The 13866-nt window shown below is 35.1% G+C and overlaps 1 protein-coding gene across 4 annotated transcripts; it reads right to left on the reverse strand.

Moving 5' to 3' along the window:
- Positions 1-7506: 7506 nt before the first annotated feature.
- On the reverse strand, positions 7507-12846 carry LOC130505691 (auxin efflux carrier component 2-like). Of its 4 annotated transcripts, none has more exons than XR_008941774.1 (10): positions 12512-12846; positions 11888-12190; positions 11155-11596; positions 10736-11005; positions 9034-9322; positions 8830-8915; positions 8561-8718; positions 8394-8470; positions 8086-8202; positions 7507-7626 (listed from the first exon to the last, which is right to left on the reverse strand). XR_008941774.1 is itself a non-coding variant. In XM_057000293.1 (9 exons), exons 1-9 carry the CDS (start codon positions 12779-12781, stop codon positions 8136-8138), a joined length of 1962 nt encoding a protein of 653 aa, XP_056856273.1. In that variant the 5' UTR covers positions 12782-12846; the 3' UTR covers positions 7832-8135. The 4 variants fall into 4 exon arrangements, 1 of the variants encoding a protein (XP_056856273.1); XR_008941773.1 differs by lacking the exon at positions 7507-7626 and adding an exon at positions 7832-7992; XR_008941772.1 differs by lacking the exon at positions 7507-7626 and adding an exon at positions 7832-8026.
- Between the last annotated feature and the right edge of the window lie 1020 nt (positions 12847-13866).

Genomic DNA, 13866 nt, shown 5'->3' on the forward strand with positions numbered 1-13866 from the left:
TATCAGCAAATGCATCGGGTAATTGACTTGCTATATTTTGTAACTGCATGATACGTCGAACTTCTAGTTCTGATTGTTTCGTAGGAGGATCAAGGTGTAATAAAGATGGCACATTCCATTTGATTTCCTTTCCTACTTGATTATTGTCTCCCCCTAGGGTTGGGAACTCTTTCTCATTGAAATGACAATCGGCAAATCGTGCCGTAAACACATCACCAGTTTGTGGTTCTAGATATCTTATTATTGATGGAGAATCATAACCAATATATATTCCTAACCGTCTTTGTGGTCCCATCTTTGTACGTTGCGGTGGTGCTATTGGGATATAAACTGCACAACCAAAGACTTTTAGATGAGAATATTTGGTTCTCTACCAAACGCTAACTGTAATGGGGATATCTATGGTACGCACTGGGTCTTATCCGAATGAGTGCTTCTGCATGCAGAATGGCATGTCCCCATACAGAGGTTGGAAGTTTTGATCTCATGATCAATGGCCTTGCAATTAATTGCAATCGTTTAATTAGTGATTCTGCCAAACCGTTTTGTGTATGAACATGAGCAACTGAGTGCTCTACTTCAATCCCTGATACCATACAGTAATCATTAAATGCTTGGGATGTGAATTCACCAGCATTATCTAATCTAACCTTTTAATTGGATGATCAGAGAACTGAGCTCTTAATTTGATTATTTGAGTTAAAAATCTCGCAAATGCCATATTTCGAGATGATAATAGGCAAACATGTGACCATCTACTCGACGCATCGATTAATACCATAAAGTAGTAGAATGGTCCACATGGTGGATGTATTGGTCCACAAATGTCACCTTGGATTCTTTCTAAGAATTTTGGTGATTCTTTATCAATTTGTGTTGGTGATGGTCTTATGATTAATTTCCCAAGAGCACATGCAGCACATGTCATTTTATTACTTTGATATAGATCTTGGGTTTTCATTGAATGACCATGTGAACTTTCAATGACTTTTCGCATCATTGTAGTGCCTGGATGACCAAGACGGTCATGCCATAATGTAATATCTTCTGGATTTCTTTTGACCACAAGGTTTGATTCTATCGCATTAATATAAGTCTGATGTAATCCAGAAGGAAGTTTTGGAAACTTTTCCAGTACAAGATTTTTGCCTGATTTTTCAGAAGTTATATACATATACTTCTTTCCATTCTCAGTTGCAGACTGAGTTTCATATCCTTGAAGGTATATATCTTTGAAACTCAACAAATTTCTCTTTGAATTTGGAGAAATACAAGGCATTGTTTATGGAAAACTTTGTTCCATTAGGCAACATAAAGTTTGCTTTGCCAATTCCCTCGATCAAATCCGTAGGACCTGATATTGTGTTTACAGTCATTTTTGCTGATTTTAAGTTAGAGAAATATCTCTTATCTTTCAGAATAGTATGTGTTGTACCACTATCTGGAATGCAAACTTCTCTGCCAATTTGCTTAGTTGTTGTTCCATTATCCATTTCTGTAACACACAATTAATATTAATAAAGAAAATAATTTTCATAAGTAAACATTATATAATTATACATTGATTATAAGCACACACACTTATACATTAGACTATAATTATACATTAGTTGTTTCGAAAAACAATTTTATTCTAGAACTGAAAATACATAATAGTAATAATAATTTATGACATCACTGGCATTATTGGGCTTGATTACTATAAGCATTTTAATTATCTTGATGAGTGGCCTCGTTGACATCGTCCATAAAGTCAGAAGACTCAAGGTATGTAGATGTTGTACCCTCGAAGTGCTCATTGAGATTAACTTCCTTTGCTTTGCCTTTGATGGTTTCTTGGTACAACTTACATAGATGCTGAGGAGTTCGGCATACTTGAGACCAATGCCCCTTCGATCCACATCTGTAACAGACGTTCTCGTTTTACGAGTAGGGTTTTCTTGGGCTTCATTCCCTTTTCCACGATTGGATCGATTCCATGTGTTGGATCCCCTTCCTCTTGGGTTGTAACTCCTTTCATTACCACGATTAAATCGATGGCCACGACCACGACCGTGACCACGACCACGACCACGACCACGATAGGAAAAATTTCCTCTTTCCGGATTTTTTACATCCGTCGCATTCACCTCAGGAAATGCTTTGGTTCCCGTGGGTCGGGTATTGTGATTTTTGATAAGGAGTTCATTATTTTTCTCCGCTATCATGAGCGCTACAGCGAGTTCAGAGAACCTCGTGTATCCACGGTTTCTGTATTGTTCTTGTAGAACATAATGGTTTTTGTGGAACGTTTGGTAAGTCTTCTCAAGCATTTCTGCTTCCGTTACGGGCTTACCGCAATATTCTAATTGCGCCGCTATCCTTAATATAGCGGAATTGTACGTTTCCACCTTTTCAAAATCTTGAAATCGTAGGTTCGCCCACTCATCGAGTGCATGGGGAAGAGTTATTTTCTTCTGGTTATCAAACCTCTCCTTTAGGGCTTTCCAAAGATCTAGAGGATCTTTTACCCTCGCATAGTCATGCGTAAGATTTTCATCTAGGTGTTTTCTCAGAAATATTACGGCCCTAGATCTTTCGTGAGAAGCTGATTTATTCCCTTCTTTTATTGTCTCGAGTATTTTCTCTGAGTCTAGATGAAGCTCCATATTAGTTATCCATGCCGTGTAATTTGCCCCAGTTATTTCCAAAGCCGGAAACTGGAGTTTTTCAATATTTGCCATTTCTGAATTTCCAAGACACAAAATAGTAAATTTTATTAGAATTTTATAATATTTAAAATGAACCGTTTACATTAATCATGCAAGCAATTACAAATAGAAATAATGTATAGAAAAGTAAACCGATATTCATCGTAAATTCCCCCGGAGCAAATTCTCCAACGAATAAACCGTAAATAGATACACAAATTAGAATTGCAACTAAAATCAAAAACGCGCGAATCATCTTTCTTGGAATGAAAAACCGGAGGAGAGCGATTTGAAAATATTTGAGAGATAATGAAATGTTTGGATGAAGAAAATGAGTGAAGTATGAATGTATTTATAGATGTAAAAATACTGTTCATAGCCGTTGTAAAAAGGTAAAATTTTTGAATTTTTTTCTTTGTGACCGTTGGGGTTGAATCGTTAAATCGAAAAACAGTTTGAAAATATCGTAATAATCAGTCAATCAATTTTAGTAAATTTCACTATATATATATATATATATATATTTTTTTTTTTATAGGTGAGCAAACATTTGTATAATAAAATTAATATAATACACAAATAAATATTAATCGTATTATGGTGATAGATTAATTTATATTTTAATATTGAATAAATTTTGCGGCGGCACAGCCAAGCCAAATGATAATGGTGTAATTAACAATCAAGGTTTATTAACGAGGCGACATACCGCCCGCATTAATATAGATAAATAATAGTGAATTAAAACAAACACTATAAAATAATAAACAATAATATAGGCGGTATACCGGCCATTATAGCAGGGTAAATATGATACATATAAACTTTACCGAATTGCAGAGTGATCGTGCTGATAACGTGTTATAAAATAACTTACAATTTTATAGTATCGAAAAATTTAAATAAGAGTGAAATTTTATACCCGCAGAAATAAAAGAACACTGATATAAGTATAATAACGAGAGAGAGAGTAAGTTATATGAGAAAGAAGAGAATGGTGTAAAAGTGCGCATTACAATCGATCGAAACAATCGTTTATATAGAAGTAAAAAGAGAAAGTTACTGTGTGTGCATAGTGGCAGTGGGCTCCACATAATTTACTTCACACGATCATTTTCAATGATCGGTGCTTCCTTTGTTGACATTCCATTTTTCACGTTTATAACAAATACGTATTTTAGTCGAACAAAAAAAGAAACTTACAAGATGTCATCTGAATGATCTAGGCCTTTAGGGCTTGACTGACTTGCAAAAAAAAATGGGCCAGGTTTGAGGCTCATTTGTTTTTTCCCTCTTTAATGCGTGACGTAACAAACTAATGTCATCTGAGCATTAAGGCTTTGGTGAATGCAAGTATCAAGAAACAAACAAGGGATGAAAAGCTGAGCGGTTACATAAGGATCCAAAGCAAGACACAAGGGATTGCTCTTAGTCTTGAAGTTAAGATTACTCTTGAGCAGAAAGGAATAAAATAGCTGAAACTGAGTCCATTTACCATCCTCTCTCCTTTAAGTTGAGGTACTCTCCTTAGTCTTGATGTTAGTTTCAGACTCAGTATTTTGGCGTCACTCTCAGTTCTCAAGAAAAAAGTATTCATGTAAATCTTTCAGGTCCAGGCAACAGTATTTGCGATTTTGAGTCTTTATTATTTCTTTAATATGCTATATGAGCAGCAATAATCATGGTGAATAACCTTAAGATGCATGGACGAGTTGGATTATGAGTTATTTGTTTTGCTTTAGTGGGATAGTTTGATAGTGTACACAAGCAGGAGTGGGATATCTCACAATTTTATCAAATTAAAAAAAAACTCTAAAAGCATGTTAATTGCAAATCTCTTATGTTGGGTCTATTATCATAATATAGAATACGGTCTCTTAGCTTTTAACTAAAAAAGTTAAGAAATATTTCTTAAATAAAAGATATAAAAAATATTTCTTAAATAAAAAAATATAAAAAACATTTTTTTAGTTTTTTCAGTTAAAAGTTAAAACCGTATCTTATATTATGTTAAGAGACCCAATCAAGACCTGCAATAAACACGATTTAACTCTGTGACAAAAAGAAGAAGAAAACTAACTCAAAACTATAGTACGTAAGAAAGAGAGAGAATGTAGAAAGAGAATTCTCTCTGCAGATCGTAGATCTAGATTCAAATTTTGAATCTTTTTCATTTCAGCTATGTATGGAGCAGAAGAACACCACTTCACCTCTTGTCGCATGAATCAACTCAACCTTCTCATGGCTCCCTTGGTGATTTCGTCTTTTTCATCCTGATTTCGTCCGCCTCCTCCGTCACGACTCTGTCCGCCTTCTCCGTCACGACTCCGCCCGCCTCCTCCGTCACGACTCCGTCCGCCTCCTCCGTCACGACTCTGTCCGCCGTCTCTTCCGCCGCGACTCCGTTCACCTCCGTCGCGACTCCGCTCTCCTCCGCCGCGACTCCGTCTCCTCCGGCGCAACTCCAGCTCCGTCCTCCTCCTGATCCGCCACCGTGTACGTCTTCCCCTGTGCCCCTTGAAGCTTGCTCTCCTCCAAAACCACCGGATCCTCCTGACGTACCGTTAAGTCTACTGCTTCTTCTGCTGTTCGACACAACATCTTCACAACCGTTTTCAAAATCTCCTGATTTGAAATATCCTTTGTTGAATCTGGTGCTTGTGTTCAGTCATGGTGTTATTTCTCTTGTGTATGTTGATGACACAAGTTTTGTCTCAAAGTGTTTGTCTCCTGCAGTATGCAGTGTGTTCCTTTATTGGTGCGTTGATTGGAGTCCTTGGGGTCCTGTTGATTGGGGTCCTCACCGTTTCTCTCCCAGCAATTTCACATGTCCTCCTTTGCCGTTCATTACGCTTGTCATAGTGTTTGTTGATTCAACAATGGGTTGCTCGATCCCCATCTTTGTCTCTCTTCCACTTCCATTAATCCAGGTGTTATCTCAGAGATTCTTTAACTTAATATTGGGTGATGAGTTTATATCATTGGTTTGGTATTTTGAACTCTCTTTGGATGTATATCTGTTTCTCGCCTTGGTGCGTCACTTTACTGCTTTATGCAGTCACTTTACTGTATTATGCAGTCCTTCTACTGCAGTATGCAGTTCTATATCTGTCGTATTCAAGTCCTTTGCTCAGTGGCAGCTTAATGGATTGATGCCTCACATTCATAATGGGAATCTGGTTGTTTACTATCCGGTTTCATCCTTTATGGGATTTGTTCTTTTCCCACTTTCATCATCTACTTTATGTGGTTTTGATGTAGGGGATGTATTGTTGAAGATTAGAGATACTTCTAACACTGAAGTTCTAATCAAAGGCTTTGTAGCCATGTTGAAGATTGTTGATTATGCACTTGTTGCTGCTTCAATCTTGAGATTTATATCACTGATTGTGGTCTCTAAGTTCCAAGGCTTCACCTCACTTTACAGCTCGATGGTCGCTGAGATTAGAGGACTTCTCGACATCATTAGTTGTTTAAGTGTTTTGTATGCCCCTATCTTTCTATGTTGTATTTGCTTCTTTGTAATATCTGTTTGTTTGGGATGGATGGTTTCATTGTTATGTTCGTACACTTTCTCCATTCATGGAGAGTAAGAATTTTATAAAAGTAAGGTTTGATAAATAAAAAACTATAGTACGTAAGTTACCACCATACAAACTTATGCAATGAAATACTAGTTTTCTTAGCCTTACCTAAAATGGTATGATAACGAGTGAACTATAATTCCGCTTGTGGTTAATCTTTCCTATGTTTTTAATTAAACAAGATTTGGTGATTACAGCATGCTCATGTCTGATCAGGTCAAATTGAAACAGTATGAACATTAACTACACAAGCTGAAATATCTAAACTGAGATATTAATATATTATAATATTTCTAGATAGACAAAGCTGTCACTGACCAGATGTTGTCACCTACTCTATGCACAAAAACTTCTGTAAACTTCAAAACGTTATAAATATTGTGCTCCTAGTATAAATATGTTATTCTGTTATCCATTAATAATCTACGCTTAAAATTTAAAAATATCGCTTGTCAGATAAGTCAGAATTCAGGACAGCTATATAGCAAGAGAAAAATGGTTATTGAATTTCATGTGGTGTTGTTTGTTCAATTTAGGTCCCCGACCAGAGAGCGAGTTCCAACGTTTATCGCTTCGTTCTGATATCCCACGTGATCGTTTTCACGTTATACATACAGTCAACGCCTCCAGACGCAAAGCAATAACGTATTTATTACTATATTATACATTATCAAGCAGAATTAGCAAACAAATATAGAGCCCAATAGCTTAGAAAATAAAAACACATATCGTGGATTCGTGGTTAAATGTTAAGTGGATTAAACTCACTAGATTGAGAGTTACATGGTACATAAATTAAACGTAAAAAGTGCATCTTATTTGAGAAATTTAACCATCCTTAATAATGCTCCCACATTATTGACCAAGTCTACTCATGGAACGTGAAATAGGTAATATTGGCATGTGTTTCAGTACATAATTTATCACCGATAATGCTTTCAATCGATCCAGACAAAATAGTGACAAGTGCTGTTGTGTATGCTGAAAGTCCATGTATATAAGAATCTAATTCTCTTTCACTTCTGAAAACACCCATCTTTATCCACTCGAGTTCTATCTATCATTCAATGAACCGTCGGTGTAACTTTATCTTAGAGGTGAAAAATACGTTTATGTTGGTTTATATAGTTTTGTTTATGATCACCTCATACGTACATACATTGTATCTAATAATTGTCATTCTGGCACCTCTTATATTATTTATATATATGTAGTCTTTGTATATAAGAAATAAATAAATCATATATATTATATTTCCTTGTTCTTTCCTCAAAATATTAAAATTCGACTAAACCTTCAATCGAATATTCCGATTAGCTCGCCTTTCTTCTGTCACATGCCGATTAGCTCGCCTACAAACGAAAATAAGATAAAAGAACTACAAAAAGGCTGAATTTGGAAGGATTAATGCATTTTAGATGGTCTAGAGATGTACAGAGGCACATGATCTAATCTAAATACACTCTGCGCATTCTAGTATATGATTGAATTATTGTTATGATTTAATAACATAATTCACGATCACCGATGAACAGAAGAAACAAAAACAAATTTGAAAAACACTATTGTACGCACATCCCAAAAATTTAATAAATGTTACAAAGAGTCACGTACATGCATGTGCGTATAAATTACACAAAACTAACTAAAATCTCTATTACCAAATGCTATAGATTAATTTAATGCGACATTGCATGGTCCATCCACCTGAGCCTGACCTGGATAATTTAACATTTTACCAAAAAAAAAAGCCTGACCTGGATGAATTAGTCTTGGTTTTTCTTAGTAAATCTTTGTTTTTAAAAATTCACCTTTGGTCGTATCGATCGCCTTTGATTTGCCATTACGTTTTGATTATAACTTAAATGCCCAAAAGAATGTAGTAGAGTACTGTTACAGGCAAAGCAACCAGCATTCCGAATATAACTCTGCAAAACATTATACATTTATGTTAGAAAAATTTCGATAAAAAAATATACACTTCAAAGCAGTTTGAGAATATTGGAAAAAGAAACATTTCAGACGGAGGAAAACCGTAAACAATTCGATTTATGGAATGTAATTTTTTATAGAAATGTATTTAATCCACAAATGACAAAGCAAATAAATATAAACTTACGCAGTGCTGAGAATATCAGGATGGACGTTATATTCCTTGGCGAAAACAAAAGGAACGATTCCTTGAGGAAGAGCAGCCTTCAAAATTATAATTTTTCTTCTCAATAACTGTATATATAAATGAGATAACTAAAGAAAATGGGTCATAAAATTTTAAGAATAATGAACCTGAACGATGGCGACATGTAGGAGATTGCCTCGAAGACCAATTGCAATTGAGGTGGCTGCGATTACAGCTGGTCCGGTCAAGAACCTCACGGCCATCGCAAAGACTGCCACTGATTTTCCACATGCGATTATCTTCGGTTGCAATGCCATAAATAGACCTATATGTTATTAACAATCCAAAAACACGATCCTTAGTAAAACTGAGCAACACAAAAATAAATGACATGTAGTTTTAAATCATATAATATACGAAAACGGGCGAACAATACCAAGACTAAACATAGCCATGCCAAGACCTGCATCAGATAATATCGAAATCGATCCACTCATTATTGTTGGCATCTTTATATTCCACCTGTCCCATGAAATCATGAATATATATAATCAACTTCAAGCATACCACGTTATAAGTCAAAGAAAAATGTAGAAATATTGAGAAAGGGTTAGAATTGTGATATATGGTAAGTACTTACTTGAAGGAGATAAGGGACCAGGCAAGGCCAAAGAGACTAGAGTAAGTGTTAGGGTTTCGAATAAGTTTTCTCCAAACCATTATCAGTATTAGTCTCGTCATCACACTGGCCGGCGGCATCTGCTGTTTCCTCGGACCGCCGGGACCACCGTCTTCCACGTCACTGCCTTTCTTTCCGTTGTAAGGTGACGAATTTACCCCTGACTTACCTTCGTTATTACCACCCTCTTGGTCCATCTCCAGATGCGCTTTTCTCCCGGGTGTCATGTTCTCTATCAGATTGTGCATCGCTGTCATCATCAAGGTTTCAAGAATTAATATTATTAGTATTCTTTGATTATGTCCTTTATTTTTTTTAAAATATGTCCTTTATTTTTTTTAAAAAATATAACTATATACACTTATGATTTAAAAATGGAAAACAGAAAAGAACGATGAGTTTCATTCATCTGTCCGAATAAATAAAATATACTCAAACTCAAGTCGAAAAAGTGAAAAACTATTTAAAAGGGCATATCTCCTATATATTAATCATGGAACGTTACAACATGTTTTGTAGCCACGTGTCACCACTAGGATGATTCTCAAAAATCCTTAGAAAAATATGTTGGTCAATATAAATATATATTATACTTTTTATTAAACTAATTATCATATTAATTAATAGTCTTAAATTCTTTCCTTAAATAAAAATTACGTAACTTTATTTCCTTAAACAAAAGCTACGAAATTACCTAATATGATTAATGTATATATGATAATTAATGATTACAAATAAAAAATATTTGATAAAAAAATTTATATCCTCTACATTTTATTTTAATTAATATTATCAAAAAAATCACTTAAACATATTTAAAAAATAAGATTTTTCATATATGTTATATTTTAAATTTTTTAAAACGTCTATAAATTACAAAAAATTGTAAGATGTTATTAAGATGATATTTTTTAGAACGGAACCTGATCCGAAATGAAATATTTCGGATATCGAATATATCGAAACCAGATTTATATACTTAAATATATTAATTATTTTTAGAATTTAATATCTAAAAGAATATACAAAATATATAAAATGTTATTAAGTTGTCCAAAATACTTGAAAATATTTACAAATAGTTAAAAATACATGATTAAAATAGTTAAATGATATTCAAAATACCAATACTTCAAATATCTATTGATTTCTTATCCGAATATTGAAACTAACCCAATTTTATGTTAAGTTTAAGTATCTTAGCTTGCATTATACACATATATATGTTATAAATAATTTTTTATTTTTATATTTTGAGAAATTTAAAGTATATATGAATTTTACTTTTTAAAAATAAAATGAGTTATCTGAGTCCAAACCCAAACCGAACCCGTAGATCCGAACCAGATCGAACTCACAAAAAATCAAAACATAACTGAACCGAACCAAATCAAACTGAACCAAATGGTATCCGAATGTCCACCCCATATCAAATGTAAAAAAAAAAAAATCTTGATAACAAGATGCATTCTAATTGTAATATTTCAATACAACATATTTTAAAAAACTCACCCCGCGTATGGCGCGGATTATCATCTAGTATTCTTATCAAAAGTCGAATTAATGAAATCTAGACCATGTAGAAATTATATTATCCAAAGGAAAACAAAAACTATAAACATATTAAATCAATAGATAAATGAGTGTGAAGATTAATATTAACCTTTGGAAGCGAGGTTTTCGTGAGGTGGAAGATAAGCTTTAGGGTCCGCGGATGACTCGGTGGAGGCAGAGGCACCTCTGGTAATAGCGTTCCTCGCGTGGGCTTCCGACACCGGAGAAGCACTCGAACTCCACACAAACATGTTCATCTCCTTGTTCTGTTCTCCTCCGCCGCTTCCTCCACCACCACTTACACTTTCCTTTTTCTTGACTCCACTTGCTCCGCTCGTGGACCCTTTGAACATCGGGTTCGGTGGTGGGTACGACGGAACTGAACATACACGTCCAAATGTATATTAAAAATTTACATATCATGCTTACAAAAAAATATATCAGAAAATATTATAATTTGTCAAGTATTATGAAGTTAATATTCGACTTTAAAATACGATAAATAGGTTTACGACTAATGTAACATACCACTGTTGTTGTTGTATAGTTCACCACTCATACTTTTAGCTCCTCTACCTCCTTTCTTTGCCTTCAAAGCTTCCTCATCAAAATTTGACGTCCTCGGCGTCACTCCTTTAGACGACTGAAGCGAGTAAACATCTCCGCCGGGGCCTGACCCAGCGCCTCCGTAGCTATTGGCATAGCCGTGACGAGGGCTCGGAGCTTTGCTAGCGTTAAACATAGCGTAGAAGTCTGTCTGGTTGAAGCTAGAAGCTCTCGGCGTTGGCTCTCTTGACGACTGAACAGAGTAAATCTCGACGCCGGTGAGATTTGAGGCTCGTGGCGTGATCATGGAGGAGTTAAGTCCTCCGCCGTGAGATTTGTTGAACGATGAGATCATCGATGAGGCAGCGCTTGATCTTCGGACCACCACGTGGAGCTTTCCGTCGTCACCTATCTCCGCATCGGTCTGATTAAAATAACATGTTTTGAGTCACTAGGAAATAAACCGGACATAACCAAATTAATAACCGAACCGGAAGTACAATGCCGTTTACTTTACTCGAAATTTCCACTTTGTCCATTATTCAAGCAAAATGAAAGTCAAAATATTTCTTATTAGAACCCCAAAAACGACTTTTGACTAATTACTATATTTATCAAGTTTAATTGATAGACTTCTAGTTTACTTGAGTTAACCGCGCGGTTAATTTAAACATACATACAAAGAGCCACTAGTAATTAATGTAAATATTCATACCTCGAGGGGTTCACGGCCATTGAGAGATAGAACATCAGAATCAACTCTGAAAGAAGTGATGGAACCGGCAGTTTCAGGGAACTGCTCGGAGATGAGAAGCTTAGCGCCACGGAACTCAAACAAGAAGAGCATTAGTGTATACCATATGATACTTTGAAGCACCACGATTTGTACCATTAAATTGCCTGAAAAGTCTCCGTACATCGCCCGTAGCAATGGGATTCCCATTACCAACGTGTTGGGTAGTGTCGATAGGGAAAAGAGAGTTATCATCCATTCTAGACTTCCTCTGCGACTAAACGCCTGAAAATAATCGCAAAAATACAAATTTAACATATTGTATACAAGTTTGATCAATATTGGTTATCTGAAAAAAAATGTAAAGGTTAAAACGTCACCAAAATAACTACGTTGGTCCAAAAATATTATATTACAAGCCTTTATCAACGAATAATACATCTAGCTAGTTGAAAAATCGACGTTTAGTTTGGATTGATACCGATTAATTACTATTACGCTACCAACACTTAACACAGAAAAACAAAATTAAAAACAGACTAGGTGCTTGTAAATTAACTATTAGGATATGATATATGCGTATAGAGGTTATAATAAGAGACGGGCCTGCCAAAGAAAGAGTGCGGAAAGGATGACGACTTTCTGAAGTGAATCAGCGGCTAGGAACTGGTAATCCATAGCATAAGGATCATTGGAGGAAATGAAATGGAAAGACAGAAGAGGAACCGCGAAAACCGCTACGAACCGGTTTATACCGGAACATTGGTCCGGTGTGAATATTCCCCACCACCGAACCGAACCGTAGGCAAGCATCATAGCTACGTATAGCGGCACCATTGCCGCTAGTACGTCGTACATGTCTTTGCCGGTGATCATTTTTGATTTATTTCCCTGGGAGACGAGAGAAGAGATCAAAGATGGAGAGAGAAAGAAGGTTGTGGGGGTGGTATAAGGTATTTATGGAGGAGTGAAGTGAAGTGAAGTTCAGTTGAGACGATATTAATTAATGTTGTTTGTGTTAATTATTATATAGTTTAATAGTAGAATAATGCATGGGATTCGTGTTCAAACAATTAATTATAGCCACCGTTTGACATCTTAATATTATTAAGCAAAAATATAAACCAAGACGTGTTTAAATGGTCTTCTTTTTCTTGTGAACTTGGTAAAATAGTGGAATGATCATCACAAATCACAAATACAAGTGTTACATGCGTGATAGTGTATTATTTTTGTTTTTGTGAAATGCAATTTGAGTTGCATTAGAAACTGTTTTTTTTTTTTGAAAAAAGTGGGCTATATTAGAAACTGTGTTCCTCTAGATCACATAATTGCATAAAACATTATAAATGTATTTTGAACGTCAAGTATTATTGTTTATTTTCTGCATGAAACTGTTATATTTAAACATGAAAAAAGAAACCGGGAATCTTGTCTTGGGATAAGCAAGATTGTCTATACTCTATAGTATTTGAAGTGTGAAATTAATGTTTTAGAAATTATATTTGCAGAAATTTTAGATTCTAAATATAGAGTTAGATACGTAATTTCAATATATAAGTATTAGATGGTAGCTGACAAAAAAATATTAGGTGGTAAATTTATATATTTTATAACGTTCCAAAAAAACAGTGTATACCATATAAAAGTTCAAACCGATTGTGTGTAAGCTATGGACACGGCGAAGGTTGATGAGAATGCACATGGTGTTGATGGCATCTACTGACTTTCTGAGCGATCTGCGGTTCCTGTAAAGATCTGGAAGAATACAATTAAAGATCTGGCTTTTGATAAGGACGAATTAATTTAATTTTAGAACGTTGTAGTTTTGTAAAGGGAATTTACATGTTTACCACTCTAAGATAATGTTTCTTCTTCAATTTGAAATCTTAATGATTTTATTAATTAGGATCAAGGACATTGGCAGTCGGACCGGATGAATAATTAGCCTCCTTGCTTTC

This window comes from Raphanus sativus, unplaced genomic scaffold (genome assembly GCF_000801105.2).
Source record: "Raphanus sativus cultivar WK10039 unplaced genomic scaffold, ASM80110v3 Scaffold2506, whole genome shotgun sequence".
Lineage (NCBI taxonomy): Eukaryota > Viridiplantae > Streptophyta > Magnoliopsida > Brassicales > Brassicaceae > Raphanus > Raphanus sativus.